The sequence below is a fragment of the Heteronotia binoei genome, chromosome 4, assembly GCF_032191835.1.
Source record: "Heteronotia binoei isolate CCM8104 ecotype False Entrance Well chromosome 4, APGP_CSIRO_Hbin_v1, whole genome shotgun sequence".
Classification (NCBI taxonomy): domain Eukaryota; kingdom Metazoa; phylum Chordata; class Lepidosauria; order Squamata; family Gekkonidae; genus Heteronotia; species Heteronotia binoei.
This window is the reverse complement of record NC_083226.1, coordinates 38960176-38982206: the sequence shown is the minus strand read 5'-3', so window position 1 is coordinate 38982206 and position 22031 is coordinate 38960176. Positions and strand designations below refer to the sequence as shown.

The 22031-nt window shown below is 40.9% G+C and overlaps 1 protein-coding gene across 8 annotated transcripts; it reads right to left on the bottom strand.

Annotated features, from left to right (window-relative positions):
* Positions 1 to 2329: 2329 nt before the first annotated feature.
* INIP (INTS3 and NABP interacting protein) lies at positions 2330 to 19787 on the bottom strand. 8 transcript variants are annotated; one of them, XM_060236386.1, is made up of 6 exons: positions 19626 to 19787; positions 17034 to 17112; positions 5760 to 5862; positions 3898 to 3957; positions 3423 to 3513; positions 2330 to 2794 (listed from the first exon to the last, which is right to left on the bottom strand). In XM_060236386.1, exons 2-6 carry the CDS (start codon positions 17056 to 17058, stop codon positions 2699 to 2701), a joined length of 375 nt encoding a protein of 124 aa, XP_060092369.1. In that variant the 5' UTR covers positions 17059 to 17112; positions 19626 to 19787; the 3' UTR covers positions 2330 to 2698. The 8 variants fall into 8 exon arrangements, with proteins under 8 accessions (XP_060092369.1, XP_060092368.1, XP_060092371.1 ...); XM_060236385.1 differs by having other exon boundaries at positions 19622 to 19696; XM_060236388.1 differs by having other exon boundaries at positions 19563 to 19634.
* Between the last annotated feature and the right edge of the window lie 2244 nt (positions 19788 to 22031).

The following is a 22031-nucleotide window of genomic DNA, read 5'->3' as shown; positions in this document are numbered from 1 at the left end:
GACAGCTCACCTTTTAAATGCCTTCCCCTCCATTGGAAATAATGGAGGATAGGGGGCACCTTTTGGGGCTCATAGAATTGGAGCCGTTGGGGCCAATCTTTTTAAAGCTTTGCTTTTTTTTTTTTTAGGAGAGGGACCAGATGCTATGCTGAAAATTTGGTGCCTCTACCTCAAGAAACAGCCCCCCAAGAACCCCAAATACCTATGAATCAATTATTCATTGTACTCTATGGGGACCAGTCTCCATAGAGTGTAATGGAGTGACCAGTGGACATTCTGTCTCCCCACCCCCGCTTTCTGATAACCCTGAAGCAGGGAGAGGGGCCTCCAAACCAGAGAATCCCCTGCCTTCAACTGGGAATTGGCAGCCCTAACCTACAGCCAGATAGCCAGCTCAGAGTCAAGGAGACCAGCCCAGCTGACTCGCGTAACTACTGCTGCATGATTCATGTGGCCGAGTCCTGCCACAGGGCCAGCCAGGATGAATGAGTCATTCAGTTGGGTGGCAGCAGCCACTTTACCTGCCTGTTCAGCCAGCCCAGTAATGATGCTGTGGCTAATCCAGATACTGGGCTGACTTGCTCTGAGCAGGCCTCCCTATGTCAGAAGCATAGTAGGTCCTGGTCTCTCAGCACACCTCTGGGAGTAACTCTGTGTAAGCAAAGGTATGTGTAACTTTGCTTCAATAAACAGGATTTTTTTTGCCAAGTTACAGCCAATTTATGGTGACCCCATTAGGTTTCAAGGCAAGAGACATTCAGAGGTGCTTTCCTTTGCTTGTCTCTGCATAGTAACCCTGTTATTCTTTGAAGGCCATCCAATACTGACCAGGGCCAACCCTGCTTAGCTTCCAAGATCTGACAAGATCAGGCTAGCCTGGGCTACCCAGAAAACAGATCCATTTCATTGTTTGTTGATATGCGTAGAACTGGTGGATTGGTCAGAAACAGGGGTGCTCAAAAGTAATCCTATGGACCGAAACAGAGGAGGATGAGATACCCTGTGATGTTTCCCAGCTGGATGACTTTGTGGTGTCTTTGTAATATGTCTGCCAATATAGGGTTGGATGCAATAGACTTATTCTACTAACCATTGCACCTTCCTCCAGTGGACAGTACTTTCCCTGGTGCAAGAGCATCTTCCACTGGTGGAACCTTTTGAACACATACATTCGGCTTATAGCAATCAGACGCTCAGTCTATTAAGTTCCGTATTGTCTACTTAGATTGGCAGTGGCTGTCTAATGTTTTAAGCAGGTCTTTTATATCACCTACTACCTGACCCTTTTAAATGGAGATGCCAGGAGCTGAATCTGGGGCCTTCTGCATGCCAAATAGGTGCTCTGCTACTAAATCATGCCCCTCCCTCTTGAATAAAGGGAAGGCACCCTAAGCTGGAGGATACTGCTACTGTTAGCAGAACAAATCTGTAAGATCCAACTCAAATACAACCTGAGTAGTTGGGAAGCAAGCAAAGAGGCAGACAATGTTTTCCTTAAAGCAGCATAAATCTGCAAAAGCAAGGGTTTGTAATCTCTCCAAGTGTATCTTCCCACTTGGCTCCGTAACTACTTCCTGACTTGGGGATCTGCAGCCTTTTACAATTAAAGTGCCAAAAGATGTGGAAATTAGAGCATGGATTGACAGAGCCAATATAAGAAAGCTTATCTGCATAACTAACACTAACTGTTACTAATAACTGACATGCTGACTGATCATCCATCAAATTTATTATTTCACATTTCTATCCTGCCCTTCCCAAAATGGGCTCAGCCCACTTGTGAGTCCTTTATTAGAAAGTGACACACGAGGTCCCACAATAATTATGACTATACATAGGAGCATGCTGCATTGTTTTAACTCACTGGCATAAATCTGTGCATGGTTTTGTCAATGGGAGGGCACACACACATGCTTTTCACCCATGCCCAGCAGAAAAGCAATATCTGAAACATTCTGACGGTCAAGCTGTTTATCATCATTCATGAAATTTCCAATACACAGTCAACACCCCATTTAGATAGGAGTGTGAGCCATGAAGGGGGTGAAAAGAAAACCCCCACTCATTTCTCAAACTTGGACTCCTATCTGGAATGTGGGCATAACCTGGGCTTTTTTGGCAGCAGGAACTCCATCACATATTAGGCCACACACCCCTGAGGTAGCCAATTCTCCAAGAGCTTACAGGGCTCTTAGTGCAGGGCCTACTGTAAGCTCCAGGAGGAGGCTACCTCAGGGGTGCATGGCCTAATATGCAAAGGAGCCCCTGCTACAAAAAACGCCCTGGGTATAACACCAACCAACCTTATAAGGATGATATAAAAATTAATGAGATGGCATCTGTTTACTAGGAAGACTTTTATGCTGTGTTAGTGGTAAGTGTTTTTACTTATGTTATGCTTATTGGACATATGGTACATTCAGGTGAAAGAATGAGCAAGAAGGAAGAACCAAGACAGAAAATTCAAGCATGTTATCCGTGTCCTCCAATTTTCAGACCATGAGGCAGTTCAGAACTCAAAACAGTTTAATGTCTCTCCCCCTCCTCTTCAAATTGGCTCAAAAAAGAGAAGAAAGGTCTGTCCAGTTTTGAGTCCTTGATTATTTTCACAAATCACTATTGATGACCTGGGAAGGGGAACAGCAGCAGCACCGGATACATCTCAGTGGCCTCATTCTAAGGATTCTAAATCAACTTCTCACTCTACATCAAGCCGTGGCAATACAGGAAGAATAAGATTTCCAAATGCAGAGTCCTGGGTGATGAAGTATCCTGAAGAATGTGCATGAGCATGCTGGAAAAGAAAAAAATATGTCCCTGGAAAAATGGCATACAGATTTTTATTGCTTTGAATATGCCCACTGCCATTTGAGCTAAACTGTGCATTAACAATCCAGAATCAGAGGCAACTTTTTTTAAATATCAAAGGTGGCAGTCCTACACTTAATCAGGCTACTTAAATCCAACTGGCCTCAACAGCCAGATAGTATACTTGATTGCAGGAGCCATAATTCAATACAGAAGGCAAACAGAAGTACCAGGTGCATGAACTCAAATCCTAATCTGTTTACAGGGTTGCCTTTTAAGTTATTGCCACATCCTCTGCTTCTAGAACTCCTGCATGAGAGGAGTTCCAAAGAGATAGCTTTGACGTATTCTCTATGTCTATAGCTACATGAGAAGTTACATGGCATAAGACAACCAGACACAGATGCTACTCTGGACTTCATGCACATGCACACATCACCACACCATTGCTGTGATCAGCAAGCAATGTCACCCATGTGCCGTTTCTAAGTTTTATAAGGTACATCTGTCTTTGCTCCCAGCACGTGACCATTGCTTTTGACATATTAAGATAAGGCCCAAGAAAACCTGCAACCGCAGTTGGATTTGGGTCTGTTTCATCTAGGCCCGCTTACCTGCAAGGCAGCCTTCTGCTGTGCTGCAATGTGCTGTTGCTCAGCATGATCACGAAAATCCTTATTAAGGGAGGATCTAGTGAGCGAGATGCTGCAAGCAACAGGGGGGGAAAAAGAACCCTTGTCACAACAACGCAACAAAACCCAGCACCACCACAGGACTAAGGCCGGGGTGGGTGTTGCAAAGCCAAGAATTTCTGCTTTGAATACAAGACTCGGATGTTGAGGAAACCTGACATGCAGGATGGTGGGCAAGCACCAGATGAACAAGTTCTGCTCAGGAACACTCGCTCCAGCGATGGCAGGTTAAGTCAAACAGGAAGGATGCCCAAGCCCCAGTGTCAATCAAAGGGAAATCGACTGGAAGGCATGCAATAGAATGGCACTTGGCCCCCCAAGCTCCTTTGTGTCTCTTGCCAGTGCCACCCAGTGACTTGCCTAAGCGATACCTGAATAAAACAACAGCACTACTAACCAGGGGTCCATAGTCTTCATGATGGGGAGTTCATATGTTTGGTAGAGTGGCTGCAGAACTCTGTATGCATGAAAAGAGTTTCCCATTGAGATCCAGCCCAGATGTTTATACAGCCAACATGTTCATACAGTACATTTTAAAAAGCACCTGCACCACCATGAGCAATAAGATCAAGCTCTAGACCAGGGGTCCGCAACCCTTTTGAGCCTGTGGACACCTTTGGAATCCTGGCATGGGGTCATGGGTACAGCTGTAGAATGGCTGCTACAGGAGGCGGAAAATGGCCACTGCCATAGGTGCAGCCAGCTACAATATGGCTGCTACAGGAGGTACAGCCACCCCACAGAGGAAACACAAGTGCAAGGAAGAATGAGTAATTTTTTAAAATAGCAGCTGTTGCAGAAACAACATTATTTTATTCTGCACAGCCAATCAGATCCCCAGTGGCCATCCAGAAGACCTGCTGGGCAGCAATCTCACCCATTTTCTGAAAACACTTGGTGGGCACCAGGAAAGATGTCAACAGATACCATGGTGCCCACAGGTACCTTGTTGTGGACCTCTGCTCCAGGCTAACACTTGAGGGGAAAACGTCTTATACAGAGTCATTCATTTTTGCATTTTAAGTGAGAGCTCCTTTGTAATCTCAGAGATTTTCATTACATCACAAAATTATGAAAAATATTTGAAGCTAGAAAAAGAGAGGCTGGGTAAGGCAAAGTATTGAGAAGTACCCAAAATTAATGGCTTGGCATTCTCTTTGGAAGCCAAGAATAAGCCACATGTAATCTAAACCAAGTCTTCTGAAGAGCTAGATGAAGAGTTTCTGAAGAGTTGTCATGACCACATTCCTAGGCCTTCCCTTCTACTCTGAAAATCAGATCCTTGTATAGGCTGCTGGGATCAAGGCCTCATGAACACATTCAGAAATAAATCCTCCTGTGAAGAATGCAACATACCTATTTGATGGCAATGATATAGAGCTGTATGAGTGTGTGTGAGAGAGAAAGAGAGAGAGATGTCAAGTTCTTATGCTGTTACCTCAACTCCTACCTAAACTAAAACTGAATAGTGCAAGAAAGTTTGATGACTTTGCAATTCCTGTCTTCCTTTAACGGACAGCACTCCGGTGTTCTGTTGCAAGAGAATCACATGGCTACTGTTCTGAGAACTGCCCATATCACCACAGAGAGATCATTTTACAACTCTTATGGAATCCAGACTGCCACTGCTGAAGTTGTTCCATCAGGATTAATCTACATCAGGGGTGGCCAAACTTCAGCTCAAAAAAATGCATGGAAAATGCATTTAAAGTTAAGTTGCTTTCTTTCCACCTCTCCCTCCCTTCCCCCATCTACTTGGTTCGCTTGTTTCCTTCCTTCTTTCATGTCTTTCAGTTCTCAAACATCTGATGTTTATTCTATGTGGCTCTTATATTAAGCAAATTTGATCATCTCTAATCTACATGCTTAGATTCAAGCCCTCTTGTTTTTGGTTGGAGGATGCGCTTAGTGTTAAGATTTTAATTGTTCCTTTTTTGTATTTCACATATTGTTTTACTGTGGATTTCATACTGTAGACAGCTTTAAGAGTGAATTTTTACTTGAAAAGGAAGGTGAAATATAACACATTTTAAAAACAAAATGTATTCAAATTCTTCCTTTCCAGAACAAAAAGGAAAAGGTAAAAGCAGCAACTATCACAGTATGTGTGCTGGCTGTCTCTCAATATGCAGCTCTTATGAAATGAAGTAGTTCCATTAGATATATGTATCACCATATGAAAAAAAGCAACATTTGACTTTTTGCTTTGATCAGAGAACACTGCTGAAATAAGCACGCAGTTCTCTGAATATACGGTACCTGGCTCCAGGGTGAGTGGTGGAAGACTGGTTTTGCATCAGTAGCTTTCTCTTCTCCTTGTCTAGCTCAGCTAAGATTGCAACCCTGTTTTTATTCTGAAAGCCTGGCAAGAAAGAGAAAAATGTAAATGTCAGTGATGGGCTTTATTTCTTCAAACCGCCCCATAACCTCACTGAAGCCTCTTCACAGTACATTAGGATGAATATAAATGAGGAATATATTAATCTTCAAAGTCGACGAGCACCATCCTTGAAGTCTATTAAAACACACGCACACACACCTCTTCTTTCTTCATTTATAACCTGCAATGGCTTCCTAACGATATTATGAATGCTAACTATTAGAAGAAATTTTTAATCTTTTCACTTTTGAAAGTTTTTATTGGTTTTCCAGAAAATTAAGCGGAATGGGTAAGAGGGAAATAGAAAAATAGTTACAAGTATCAATGCAATAATAATCTAATCTGCATGTAATATGTTTTCTTAAGGTACAAATATCATCACATATTATTATCTCTTTAGATTAAATCATCAGTATTTAAATAGCATGTTTTAGTGATCGTAAGTCTTCTTTTAAAATGTCTATTTAAGCTTATATTTCCAATATAAATGATATTATAATACAAAATACAGGAGATAGGAGATATAAGTTCACACCAAAGAACCTTAAAAGTCTTGAGTGTCTAGCCAAATATATAATTTTACCCAATATTTTCTTGCTTCTTCCTTAGATTTTCCAGCCATCAACTGGGATAGGTAGTCCATCTCGGCCATTTCCAGAATTTTCCCCACCAAGTCCAATCTCGTGGGGATCTCCTGGAGTTTCCATCTCTGTGCCAAAATAATTCTAGCTGCTGTGTTAATATGCGCCAACAAATGTCTCATCTCTTTGGAGTAGTCACTAGGATTTGTTCAATTTGTTCAATAAAAATAGTTCTATCAAAGATTTCAGGTTTTCACGGCTGGTAACATCATTAGGGTTTGTAGAATCTTTCGGGCTCAAGTGCCGTGTTCTACTGGAGAAAGTTTTCCTTTCAGACGTTTCGTTCTCAGCTGCGGAGAACATCCTCAGTGGCGTTGCAGCTGGAGCAGGCACTCTGACCTTCTTGGCTGCTGTGCATTGAGTATCTAAATAGCACAGCAGCCAAGAAGGTCAGAGCGCCTGCTCCGGCTGCAACGCCACTGAGGATGTTCTCCGCAGCTGAGAACGAAACGTCTGGAAGGAAAACTTTCTCCAGTAGAACACGGCACTTGAGCCCGAAAGATTCTACAAACCCTAAAAATAGTTCTGGTTTAAATTGAATCTGTGTCTTCAGAATTTTCTATAGTAGTTCATGAACCATCTTCCAATAGTCTTTCACCACCTCACAAGTCCACCACATATGATAAAAGGACCAACATGTTTAGTACATTTCCAACATTTGTTAGACATGTTAGTATGGAGTTATATACCATCTACAGAACATCTTGTACAAATTTTCTTTAAAAGTTACTGACTTAGTTTGATATTAAATTTCCATAACATCTCCCATTCTTCTAGCATAATATTACACCCCAGATTCTTGGTCCATTGAACCATACAATCTTTTACTATCTCATCCTGCATCTTCATCTGTAATAAATATGAGTATAGTTTGGAGATTAATTTTTCTTGAGAACCCAATTTTTTTTAATCATATGGATATTGTTCTATATTGAAGTCTGTTGTCTTATCTTTGGCATATGTGGATTCAACTTGTGTTCTCATCCACCAACTCATTTTAATGTCCATATCTTCTAACTCTTCCTTAGTTTTCAGTTGGTTATCATTTTTCAACAATTCTTCGTATCTATAACTGATTAGGTTTCATAAGATTTGGAGGTGTAAATACTTCCACTGGGGACACCCATCTTGGAATTTTCTGATAAATTCTCGGTTTTAGCCATGACCACGTGTGATACAAAGATTTCTGGAACCAGTGGTTCTTAAAATAAGAGTGCCCTTTTAATCTTTGATACCATAAATATGCATGCCAACCTAAATTAAGATCGTGACCATCTAACAACAACTGTCTCCTATCATTCAGTAGCACCCAGTCTCTTACCCAAGACAGCACTGAAGTTCTGTAGTACAATTGCCAATCTGGGAGGCCCAAGCCTGCACTCAGTTTGGAGTCCTGCAATATCTTTAGCTTGATTCTTGGTTTTTTTCCCTTGCCAAATGTAGTCAGAGACCATCTTACTCAGTTCTTGAAAAAACACACTAGTTAGAAGTACTGGAATAGCTTAAAATAGAAATAACAATCTTGGCAAAATGTTCATTTTTACTGAAGCTATTCTTCCCATTAGGGATAAATTCAAATCTTGCCATTTTCCCATATCTTTATTAATTTCTTTAAGCAGTTTATCATAGTAATCCATCTTTAAACTACTGCATTTATTTGTAATGTATACACCTAAATATTTAATTCTTTTCTCATAAGAGCATCCTGATTTATGATGGAGAAGCTGAGTTTGTTCTGTCGTCATGTTCTTCGTCAGGAATTTTGTTTTGTAGTAATTAATCTTCAGTCCTGCCCAATAGCCAAATTGGTTAATCTTATTTATCAAACAGTCAATTGAATCTATTGGTTGCTCTAATATGAAAACCAGGTGGTCCGCAAAGGCTCTCAATTTGTATTGCTCACCCTTGATCACCTCTCCCTTGATATTTGCATCTTCTCTTATTTGGTTATTCAGTATCTCTAAGCACAAAATAAAAACAAGTGGTGACAGTGGGCAACCTTGTCTTGTACCCTTTTGAATAGCAATTGCTTCTGTTAGTTCGCCATTCACTATCACCTTTGCGAAGAGTATATTGATTGTATTGTTCTCAAAAAATTCTCACCACATTCCATTTCCTTCAATTGTTGCAACATAAATTGCCAACAAGCATTGTCAAAGGCCTTCTTCTCTGCATCCAGACAGATTAATGCCAATTGTTTCTCTGGATGGTTCTCATAATATTCCATTATATTACATACTGTTCTGACATTATCTTTCAAGTATCTTCTAGGTAGAAATTCTGCCTGATCTTGGTGTATTATGATCTGTAAGACCATCTTTAAATGTTGTGCCACTATCGCAGCAAAAAATTTATAATCCACATTTAACAAAGAAATTGGCCAAAAATTTTTTTATGTCTTTCAAGTCTGCACCCTCTTTTGGAATTAGAGATATTGTAGCTTCTTGCCATGAAGCTGGTATTTGAGCTTCCTCTTGAATCCTCCAGGCAATGCCACGAGTAATAACACACAAAGAAAAACAAATCAAAATTGAAAAAATTAAAAAAAATACAAAAATCACCTTCAGCCAACCAGCTTTTTATAATCCATTAATGAGTTGAAGTCAAAGGAAATACTGATAACCATATCCACCATCAAACATTTATAATCTACTTGAGAAACTTCACAGCTATTCTCCAGTCAACAGTCAACAATATAGCTGCATTTTATAATCCACTGCACAAACCAAGTATGATCCTGAATGTATATTTGGGACCCACAGAGGCTTATTCAGGATTCTTCCCTTCAACACCGCCATCAAGCTCCTTCCTTTTATTATATCTTTAAGAGTCACAAAGTTTTATACAACACTGTATTCTGTCCATTAAAAGTTGATTCTTTAGGACATTCATTAGCATAACAGTCTTAGCTCAGAATGCTTACAGCAGCTGTTCTTCTCATCCGCATATACTTGCAAATAACTTTCCAACAGCAAGATCTTCCTCCCCAAAAGAATTCAGGACAAATCAATTCAATTCCGACATCAAGTCTTTTTAGTCTTAAGAAACTGGTATAAATCAGTCATATTTTTTTCAGGATAACACTAGGAAAATCATCGTTAGGCAGGAACTTTTGGAAGCCTCGAGAAGGAAAAGGAGAAAGCTGAGTATTTCCCCCTCCCTTTCTCTTTGCCTTTGCCTCCATCCGTATTCCACTTCAGCTTCCACGCTCCAGCTCCTGGGTTTCACACATTTTATTTCAAAGATTGAGTATTGGAATGAAGAAAGAACTTACAATCATCACAGAAGTAGTGAAGTCTGATATCATCATGCAGATGAACTTGATAGAAGAGAGAGAAGAAGTCCGGCAGTCAACCCCGATGCTATTTAAAAATGGCGATCGGGGCAGCGCGGCTTGTAGCGAGTCGGGCTCGGGAGACAGCCGCTGCTGGCAATCCCGACCCTCAATTACCCGCCTTCTGGGACCCTTCTTGGGTCCCAGACTTGAGTCTCCCTATGTGGAAGCCCCCTCTGCTGCCCGATTAGAGAGCGGCTCTGGAACAGCTGATCGGAGTTGCTCTCTAGGCTAGGTCACTGAAACCGGAAGTCGAAGAAATCTTTAATCTTGAGCAAGGTTGCTTTTGGAAGATGATTTTAAAACAAGCAGGCTCTGGGCACACCACCACCAGTTTCTTCCCCGACAAACGCAGGTTTATGCATTATAAATATTACATACTACAGACAGGAAAACAACTGTGTTCAGAATAATTCCTACATGATGCGGCTAAATCTTGTCTGTTTATTCCAGCAAATTCTGGCTGAAAACTATAGTACCAACATTAGAAATAAAAGCTCTTTTGCGTGCAAGCTTTTGTGCCACCTAAAGGACTAGTTAGAATCCTGAAAATTACAGATTTTTTTCAAAAAATAAAACAGATTCCAGTCTCCATGGCCAAGTTTGAGAATGTAGTGTGTGTGTGTGTGGGGGGGGGGGACAGAGCAAAATAAACTCTGATTGGGCTTTGTCCTACAACTCTGCACAACTAACCATGAAGCCTTCCTTCAGAGAAACAGCTTCATGGGCTGGAGGAAGGTCAGATCCTTAGCTGCTAAGTGTCAAGCATGGTGAAATTCCATTGATAATTGATTGTGTAAGGGTCCTACCTAACCTGGTCTGTGAAGCATCATGGGGGATCCAACTTTCTTAGTTTGTTATTCTTTCCCTTCCCCCTGTCTTGCTTTATGGTTTATAATTAGAAGTAGTGAGAACTGAAACCAAGTAATCAGCACCTTCCCATACATTCCAGTAAGGGAGTGAGAGACATCTGGAGAAAGCAAGGACATAGTCCTGATAACACTATGGGAACGTAGACATTTATGATAGTTTATGTGTGAATGCTACCCCGCAACCCCATCCCTTGGAATCCCTTTGAAGTAGGCCTTAAAAGTATTGTATCAATGTGTATTTGACATTACTCTCAAGAACCTGTTACCAAAGTATCTGTCTATCAATAAACGTAGTCTTTGTATCAACTTCGACTTGTCATTGAACCCGCATGCTTGACATAAGTGTAGCAGGATACAAGCCATTCTTTCTGTGATGGCATTTCAAGCTTTTTCAAGAGCTACTTCCAGTCTGTCACATTTGAGGGTAATGCATGTATCCATCACATACAACATCACTCCAGGCAGGCTAATTATGATGCAATTTGCTATGAAAACTGCATTGACTTCATGTAGCTGCAACATACAATTGAACTGTAACTCCAGCTCAGAATATACTTCTGCCTTGGCCCTCCAGTGAATAAATGACACACACCTGCTCAACACTTTGGAAAACACAAATTCCAACTGACATAACTCTGCATACATGTTTACCCTGTAATTGTTTCTGATATATTATTGGGGGGAACAACTTCCAGTGCCACCCCAGGATAAGAAGACTGCACTGCATGCTGATGGAGTTAAAACAGTAGGATAATGTTTTCAATTGAATGTTTCCGAACAAGCAATCTCTTCTAAGGACACTTGGACATTCTTACAGCCCAGTCAGCAGAGAGTGGAATTTCTGCATGGCACAGTATAAGAAATGGGGCGTGACTCTAACTTGGGCCTAAAAACAAATATTGGGTGATATAGGACGGCTTATTAGATAAAAGTTGACAAATTACTTAAACTAAACAAAATGTAGCATATGTTGCTGCCTGGGAATTAAGATCACAGAGACTCTGATTGTCCCATCAATCAAAGCTCATTTAGTGGGTACACAAGAGAACCTTTTTGGTGGTAGCCCCATGATTATGGTACAACCTCCCCAGGGAGGTGCGCCTGGCCCCTTCACTTTTGATTTTTAGGAGGCAGTTGAAGATGATTTTATTTTGGATGGCATTTGATTTTTTTTTTTTAGTTATTGACAGTCCTAACTGTGATTTTAAATTCTGGTCATGTATTTTTAATAATTGTGGTTTTATCTACAATGTAATCCACCTTGAGTTCTGTATGGTAGAAAGGCACCTAAATATCTTTAAATAAATAACAAAAACCAGATATATAATATTCTTGATAGCCAAATGTAGCTCTGTATTATAACCCATAGTTCTCAATGCACTTTTCAAAAATCAGAACCTTGTTCTAGCCTCTACGAGCCAATCCCAATCAGTACTGTTACTCTAAAACCTTAGTGGCTCAGGAAACAGTCCACTATCAACTAAAATGGCACGTGGTTTTTACAGAGATAATGTATTATGGAGCTAAACAAAGAACTAGAGCACAGAAAAGGATGCTGCAGAGCACTAAGGTCTCTTTTTCTAGGGCATTCCTTTTGTTTATGAAACAACAGCCTGGATAATATCTATGTGGGGCTTCTCCTGCCCCTGGCCTACTGCTCACTCATCTACCTTACCACCACACCTCAGTGAGAAGAGAGGAGAGGGCTGCAACACCAGGATCTCCTCCTCCTCCTCTCTACTGATCCAAGTAGGACCAGGTACAACATCCTTGATCTGCTTCTGGGCTCTTTTTAAATTACCAGTGGAATACATGCCCTCTTGGCAATATCCAGCCCAGCCAGTGATTAGGAAACACTGGAGACCAGACGAAAGTGTTCAGAACCTGCCCCCATCTATGCCATATGCCTTTCCAAAGTACCTGTCTGCACGGCTAACTCTTACTTCAGAGGCCAGCCCTGCCTACTTAGAGCCCCATCCCCATGAGGCCTGCTAGCTTGCTTCTTTCCTCAGGACCCATCCCTGCAGCACTCTCCCCAAGACTCCCAGATGTACTATGGCTTGGGTGGCACCAGGCCAGCCTCACTCTTGACCCAGAAAGGACAGTCTAGCCAGTGGTGCAAGAGGGTTATCCCTCTAAGTGTTCCCTCTAAGCTGAGTTAGTGTTCCCTCTAAGCTGAGTTAGTGTGAGCTAGCTCACATTTTTTTAGCCTCTGGCTCATACATTTTTGTCTTAGCTCACAAAAAATGGCCCCAGAGCAAACTAATTTATGGAGTAGCTCACAACTTTAATGCTAGTAGCTCACAAAGTAGAATTTCTGCTCACAAGACTCCACAGCTTAGTGGGAACATTGGTCCTGGCTGTCTGCTGTTGTCATGGAGAAGACAGGAAACACTGTAAGCTGCAGTTGGTAAGGAGGGGTGGGGTCCTGCCACTTGACAATCTGCAATATATCACAAAGATGTGCCTACAATACACAATGCTGGGCCAGGGGGAATCCCTTGCTCCATACCCTCTCCCATAGAGATGGATGTGTTCTCCCACACGCCTTCCAAAGTGTAGAGCAGTGCTTTATTCCATCCTTGGCTTTGTGCTGAGCAGTGGAACACAGCAGCCTTAGAAGAAGAGATCAGCAGAATACTCAGTCTAAGGTGGGGTTTGCTTTGGGCTGAGAGGAGGGGAGAGTGGGATAGACATGGTCATTTATTTGTACATTTTCGTTTACATGCCAACCCAAAGAAATCATATTTTACATTCAGAATCACATCAGAATGTGGGAGACAAATTGATTAGGCATATAGCATCTCTGCAATAGAGTTCATTTTTCATGTGGATTATTGAAACTAGCTTCCTGACGCAAAATGTTAGGACAGCAGCCAGCACTCCTGAAGGGCCATTATTCTTGTTGCAGGAACTGCTAGATAGCATTTTTAACTCCTGGCAATAGGATATTTCAAGAGGAAAGCAGAAGGCGAGAAGAGGAGAAAGGAATGTGCCATCTGGAATCTGCAAGCAAAGTTACATCTTGAACTTGCAAGCCAAAGGACTTTTAGATGCATGCGTATTTTAAAATAACTGTATACGCTGTATCAAACAGCTCAAGTAACCCAAGATGGGCTTCTCCAATAAAATAGGGACAGGTCATCAGGTCAGATACCTGATTAACCAATTATAACTGTTTTGTATAATTTTGGGTGATGTCATTTTAAGTATAAAATGACCTGCACTTCCTGTATTCCTCAGAGAACTGTTGGTTTCTGAGAGCCTTTAGCCTTCTGTACAGTTTCTCTTAATTAATTAATAAATCAGTTTCCATTTTTTCACAGGACTCCAAATGTGCTCTGAAATGGGCAAGGGAGCACATTTGGCTCACAGGTTGTGTGCAACAAGTGTGTGTTGCCTGAAAGGACATTGAACTAGAAAGGCATATATGCTAATAATAGAAAGGCCCCCTTTGATGCTTGAACATCCAATTTTGATCCACAAGCTACTGTTCAGGCCAGTTATCCAATAGGATACAGATTACCTAGGCAACACACAAACCAATTAGAGCACCATGTATGATAACTTAATTGGGCTTTTCGCAGTCACTATCAGCAAGCCGATTCCCTATCACTTTCTTGTAATAATTTACATTCTGATGTGTTCTCCCAACGCATTCTGCAACAATTAGGCTAAATTCATGTTGCTCATTAAATCCCCCCTGAATTATTAAAGTAGTATGAATATTTTACTTGCCTCTGATAACTGTGACCACATATACAGAACAATTTAATATGTGCAGCAGTTTATGGATAGAGAGACCTTGGGGAAATCTGCATATAGACTAACCTTCAAATTTGAGGCTTTGCATAAAGAGCAGCACTTTAAAATATAGCAGCTGTGTTTTAAGCCCTGTTTTCCTTCACTTCCTGCAGAAAAACAAAACCCTGAAATTCACTATAGTTAGACTAGTCTACTGAAGATAAAAAAGAACATGTTGCAGAAAAGCAAGAGTTGTTCTTTCTAGATCCTTTCCAATGATTAAAAAAAACACACCACTCAACAAATCCAGTCAATGTTTTTATCACATGCATTTGGTGCCCATCAGGAAGAGAACTGATCCATCAAATTTCAATTGTTGCACCCCTGCCTGTGCAACTCCCTTTCTAGGGCCTAAGAACAGCCACTTCTTTGATGACCCTCCTTTCCAAAAAGTCTTCAGGCTACATTGATGGGTAGTGCTGTGTATGAAGAAATCTTTCTGGTGGGTCTGCTATAACTTGCTGGTGTGTTGTTTCTATTATGCTGATTTCTGTTTTATTTTATTAATCATGATTTATTTAATCATGATTTTATCATGATTTCTGTTTTATTTTATTAATCATGATTTATTTTAACATATTATGACTGCAAACTGCTTTGGGGACCATGTTTGCTTAAAAGATTATTTTAAAATGCACTAAATAATAATGTTCACCTGCATTCAAAAACAAACAACCCCCCCCCCAAAAAAAACCCCCCAAAACAAAACCCCAAGGTGTGTTTGGAGAACTGGCCTGGCAGGGAGAAAACAAGGTAAGACTCCCTCTCCCCAACAGGCTATTCCTTTCCATGTTTTTATGAGGAGGATTCAAACATGCAATTTTTCCCACCTGCCATCTCAAGTGGTGCTATCCTCAGTCATATCTCAATAGTGGGCCTTCTAGGCCTGCTAGCTAGGGGGAAAATGGTGAAAAGATAATTAACTGGATAAGAAGACCCTTCGGTATTAATCTTCTGCTCAATCCTAAATTCATTTTATTGGCATCGTTACAACTGGCAGGAAGCCAAGAGCAGGCATTAAATCTTTTGTTTATTAGCTCAAGGCAAAATTGTTAATTGCTAGATGTTGGAAGTAAAAAAAAAAGGCATCATTAAACTTCAGGCTAATGAAAGTTTAGGAAGGGGCAAACATAATGATATTATCATAGAGATTTAAATTTCAAGAGGATGAATAACAAATCTAAATGGATTAAAGCAGTAACAGTATATGGTAATTTTTCCTAGTATGGTAACATGTTTAACAGAACAGAAAGGAGGCCAGTATATTACAGGGTCCTTATGGGAGTGCAGTAAGTGTTTGCTGAACATTATTTTGTCCCACAATACACAAGTGGAGCCAATTCAAACCAGCCCAGCTCTTTCATCAGCAGTATCCAGGACTTTTTTTGAGCAGGAATGCAGTTTCATCTGGCTTGGGTTCAGGAGGTGTGGCCTAATATGCAAATGAATTCCTGCTGGGATTTCCCCCCCCCCTACAAAAAAATCCCTGCCAGTATCCCATTCCAAATTCTGTTCCTTGGTCACAGTACAGTGTGACAGAATTTGAACTGCTTGTGTAGCATATTTTTGTCCAACTGCCAAATCTAATCTCAAAGATCAATTTTAAACAATGTTTAAAAATAAATTACACTGAACTTTAACTTTGATGGCTTCTTCAATGCTGGACTCTCTTAATCAAGATATTCAACTTTGTTCCTTAGTTTTAAAGCACTTTGAAGACCTTTTAACCTATGGTTTATGGGTGGGGGAGACTGGTTTCTCCCTTTTAAAGTACCTTCCTGTTCTCCCCTTTGTAAAATACGTGCTAATTGGATTTTTATGTGACTTTATTACATTGTGTAAGCTACTGACTGTGCCAACTGCGTTTTATTATTTTATGCAAAGCACTCCAGGCGCCAACTGGTGGAGCCATATAAATAAAAATTATTAGAATTAAATGCCACAGTGTGATTGCTTGCGAAGGGCACGGCTGCTGAATATATTTCCAAAGACAGGGATGTTGCAAAGCACCCTCAGACCATATTAATGAATTCAGAATGCCATTTGCATAAAACACTGCTGCCGGTGGGTTTTTTTAAGGCAGAAAAATCACTGGCCTTAATCTACCTCTAGTCATGGGCAACTGATAGCACGTAACAATCAGCAAAGCCCAGATGGTGAGGTGAACCAAAAAGCCAAAATTCAGAGTTCAGACTGGGTGATCATTGCTAATCGGAGGTGAAGGCAACATGAACTGCCTTGCTGAATCGTAAAAAGTGCCTTTCCCTTTGCTGACAACTCTTTTGAATTAAACCTGCTTATTGTTCAAGTTCAGAACTGCCACATGAAGCAATGATTAAAAATTTAAAAAACACAACCTAGAATTTTCCTAGAGCAGAAAAGCTTGTTTTAATGTTTCTTTTTTTTCTCTCCCCCCACCCAAGGAAAAAACCCAAAGATTTCACAGAATGTCACATAGTTCAGAAACCAAACCCACAGGATATAAGGAAGATTACCATTTACCTTGTCCCGGAGGGTTTGAAGCCATCTTGGGTACTGTCAGCCTTAATTTTATCAGCAACAACTGCAACTTGTTAAAGAGCTTTAAAAAAACCCATAATACAATTTAATATAGACAATCCAATACACTGTGATGAGTTAATATATTTCTTTGATGCCTTCCAGAACATGACAAATGTTTACAAAATTGTTTTAGATCAGACTAGGGCCAGCCCTAGACTATCTGGCACCCTAGGCAAGGCTAACTTCTGGCAGCCTCCCTGCACTGATAACATCGGCTCTTTAGCTTGGAGAAACGTCGACCGAGGGGTGACATGATAGAGGTTTACAAGATAATGCATGGGATGGAGAAAGTAGAGAAAGAAGTACTTTTCTCCCTTTCTCACAATACGAGAACTTGTGGGCATTCGATGAAATTGCTGAGCAGACAGGTTAAAACGGATAAAAGGAAGTACTTCTTCACCCAAAGGGTGATTAACATGTGGAATTCACTGCCACAGGAGGTGGTGGCGGCCACAAGCATGGCCACCTTCAAGAGGGGGTTAGATAAAAATATGGAGCAGAGGTCCATCAGTGGCTATTAGCCACAGTGTGTATGTGTGTGTGTGTGTGTGTGTATATATGTATGTATATATATATATATATATATATATATATATATATATATATATATATATATATATATATATATATATATATATATATATATATATATATATATATATATATATATATATATATATATATATATATTTGGCCGCTGTGTGACACAGAATGTTGGACTGGATGGGCCATTGGCCTGATCTAACATGGCTTCTTTTATGTTCTTATCGCCGAGTCACATGGGGGCACCCAATTTGGTTCCCCCAGAAGGCCACCGCCCTAGGCAATTGCCTAGTTTGTCTAGTGGCAGGGCTGGGCTGACCCTGGGCAAACACACACAAAGACCGACTGAAATCTGGGGTTCCATAAAGCAACCCTTGGCAGATTATCACCCAGCTGCTCAGAAAAATTGTTTCTAAGTTGTGCACGTTGTCAGAATCTCGTTTGTTTCTGTCTTCCTGATTAGCAATTTGAAATTCCAGACATTAGCAAAGAAAGGTACTAACATAATGGTACATGAAAATAGGGTGTCAACCATTTCTAAGGCTAGCTCTGATCCAGCTCTTCTAACAAAAATCCAAAACAGTGTTACACCCTTCTCAGTCCTTGAACTTCAAAAAGTGTAACTCTGCTTAGAACTTTCACTGTGAGACACAGAGACTGAACAGAAGAGAAAGCTTTTCTTTGCATGGTTACCAGGCGGAAAAGGCTTCCTCTGTTAAAGCAGTCTCAGGTGGCTGTTAAACAATCAGATATAGAAAGTGAAAAAAAGCAGGCATTAAGATAGATAGATAGATAGATGAATTTATTGTCATTGTTCTCAACAAAAAGAGAGCAACGAAATGAGGTGCTTTTAACTGGTTTATAACTGGTTTATAACCTATTATCTCTCCACAGAGAACTGTGGCTATTTAAAGGGGTGCAGAGATCTCTATCACAATTCTTCTCTTCAACAAGCCACAAATCTTGGCAGTAAATCATCAAACTCATAACACCATTTTATATGTCTAATGTAATGTAAATATGTCCTAAAACTGCCAGTTGCAAAGGCAAAACATTCCCAGCCTTTGCTATTGTTAACGATAGGAGTGCAAGTTTAGAACACTTCAGTTAGTAGACCAGTCAACTAAACCAGTGACATAGCAAGTCATTTCTCTGGAAGCATTTCCTAAACATGATGTACAACCTTCTGGAAGCTAAGCAAACCTAGGACTGGTTTTTCCTTGCATGGGCCAGACTGCTTGGGAAACTTTCTGTATGCCACCTTGAGCTCCATGATGGGGAAATCTCTCAACTAGCATCACCCAGGCCAGGGACAAAAGGTGCAGTAGCCAGGCATCTTCTCCATCATGCCTGGACCAAGAGCTCACTAAAATGGCATTTCAGCTGGTATTTGTGAAATGTTTTAACTGCCATGTTTTGGACAAAAACCCGGAATAAAATATATATTTATATACAGGGGATAAATTTGTTCATATACTATTTTGATTCCAGCTACTGCAACAAGGAACAAAAATGAAAATACTAAGACCCTAGCTTCCTTCTAACCATGGAAGAAAACAGTTTTTGCATGTTAAGTTGGAAACGCCCTGCTGTGTAAAGCATCCGCAATATCTCATGGCATTTAGGTAACATACATATTTATTGTAAATGGAACCAGAAACAGGTAGAGGAGAAGGGACAGAAAGCAGCTGTAGGACAAAGCTAGGAATCAACGGGAGGGATAGATTTCCTCACCCCAATGAATTACTCGCAGGTTCTCACTAGAAACACCGATACGAAATGGACAAATACAGCAGCTGGCAACAGACAATGCGTTTTGGGAAACCAGTTCTGCCTCTCACTTCCTTACAAGATCTTCCTCATTTTCCAGCCTCTAGCTTCCTACACCCCCATCCTAACCCGCTCTCATTTTCGGGCAATACATACACATTCCTGTCAACCACCCGTTAGCTCTCTCTAGCCTAGATTTCCAACAGAAACACAACTCACCCACTCGTGACGTTAAAAGCATGCGCCGCAACAAGAAGCCCGCCTCCATTATACTACCTCCAAGAGTTAACGGCGAAGGAGATTGACATCATCATTTGCTGGCGTCCCCTCCCGCTTCGGCTACTCCCGCCCACACAGACACAATACTCTTCAGCCGCCAATAAAGCGCTTCGCGCCTTGGGACACACTCTGGCACCTTTCCCCCATTTTGATGGGTAGTTCTTCTGACCAATGAGCAGCCTTTGAAATAGAAGGCGGGAGCGAGAACTAAGTCAATAGGGTAGAGTCTGATAGACTGGAAGAGCTTCCCATCCCTTAATCGTGTGGGTAGAGCATAGTTGACAGCAAGGTAGGATGCACTGATAGGTTACTCTGCACGCCAAACGTTAGATCAGGCTGGTGAAGAGTAGAATAAGTAGGCGAGAGCGCGCCTTAGTGGTCGCGCGCCATCATTAATAGCACTGTTATATAAGTATATGGATAACATCATATTATATGAAACATCTCATATATTATTGACTTCAGATTAGGTAGTGTTGATATGTATCATGTCAGTAATTTAAATATCTGCAATCATTTGATATAAAGCTCTATTATTTCTATCCATCAGTAATAATGATTTAATTGCTGTTAATAAAAAATTCTCTGATGTAAGGTTTAGAGTGCTGGACTGAAAGACCTGGGTTCCAGTTCGCCACTCTGCTGCGGAAACTTGTTGGATTACCTTGGGCCAGTCGTACATACTCAGCCTAACCTGCGTCACAGTGTTGGTGTGTGGATAAAATGGAAAAGGGAATAATGATGGATAGCATCTTGAAGTACTTGCATGGATGATCAGGATAAAGGTGTGCTAAATAAATTTTAGATTATGTGACTGCCACATGAAAATATCTTAAACCAGTGCAGTGGAGCATCTGTTCCACCACTTGCTCTGAAGCACTTTTCAGAAGGAGAGAATGCAGCTACAATTGTGTGGCTCTTATGAATGCTGATTTTGTTCATTAGTAATTTTTAAATCAGACTTAAACCTACACTGAATTGAATCTTGTTGTCTTTAACAGCACAGTGGACTACAGGAAGGTGAAGCTCTTCTGCCTGACATGGAGGCAAACTGATGGGGGAAAAGCTTTCAGGAAGAAAATAAGGCCACACCAGTAGGTAGAAAAAAGTACATGGTGCAAGAGGGAGCAGTTTATTCAACCCTTTAAATCAGGGGTGTCAAACATGCAGTTTGGAGGCCAAATCAGGCCCCCAGAGGGCTCCTATCAGGCCCCCAAGCAACTGGCTGTCATCTGCTTCCTTCTGCATAGCAACTTGCTTTGCAAGGCTTGCTCAGTTGCACAGGAGCTACAGAGCAAAACCTCTATTTTCTCCATTGGCTGATGTTCCTCCCTTGGGGAGGAAGGGGGGGAGGAATAACTTGTTTTGCCAGGCTCTCTCAATTACACAACAGAGCTACTGAGTCCAGCCTCTCTTCCTTCTGTTGGCTGAGTCTCCTCCCCCTCCTGACCTCTGGGGAAGGAAGGAAAGAGCCAGAGCTTCCTTTGCCCAGTTCCCTGGATCCCATTGGAGAAATACAAAGAAAGCATCTTTAAGATCAATGGGTGCTAATGTTTTAAGCATATTTTAAGTTTTTAAACAAATATATTTGTGTTTGTCTGTGTTCTTTATAAAATTTATATCTCTGCTACCTAATCTTAAATAGGTATGCACATGGCCTGGCCCAACATGGCTTGGCTCAACAAGGTCTCATTTTTGTCAGATCCAGCCCTCATAACAAATGAGTTTGACACCCCTGCTTTAGATCCCAGTGCATTTCAAGTGGGAGACAGAGAAGTTTCTGCTTCATCATCCCCTGATGAAGCTCATCTTGGAATGTGTTGGGATGTAAAAGGTTGAATAAACTACTCTCCCTTGGATCCTAAGAAAAAAGCTTTGCCAGTTTAAAGTCAAATGGAACAGAGTCATTCAAAGAAAAAGTTACCAATCCTATTCAGAATCCATGCCTTTCTGACTTGGGGTATTACTGCCTAGGTTTTCACATGTTCTCAAGAAAGAAAGAAAAAGAGTGTGCGTGTTTATCAGCTCTTGATCCTACACAGTTCACCACAGCTGGAGTTGCAGCCACCTTTATGACCATGCTGTGGAAAAGCATCACCTGATGATTTTTGCAAAGCAATTTACTGTTAAAGGCATAGGTCAGACCAGGACTCGTTTTCTGGTTAACAGGTAATCTCATGTGCTCCTTTAACAGGAATTCACAAGTGAAGTTCCCTGGCAGGAAGTTAAATTACAGAAAAAAGTATCACCTGCCTCAATTATGTTAGCCCAGCTGTTTTCAAAGGCAGTCTAATAGGCTAGTGAAGAAATTGACTTATCTCCCCTCAGCTTTGATTGGATCCCAGG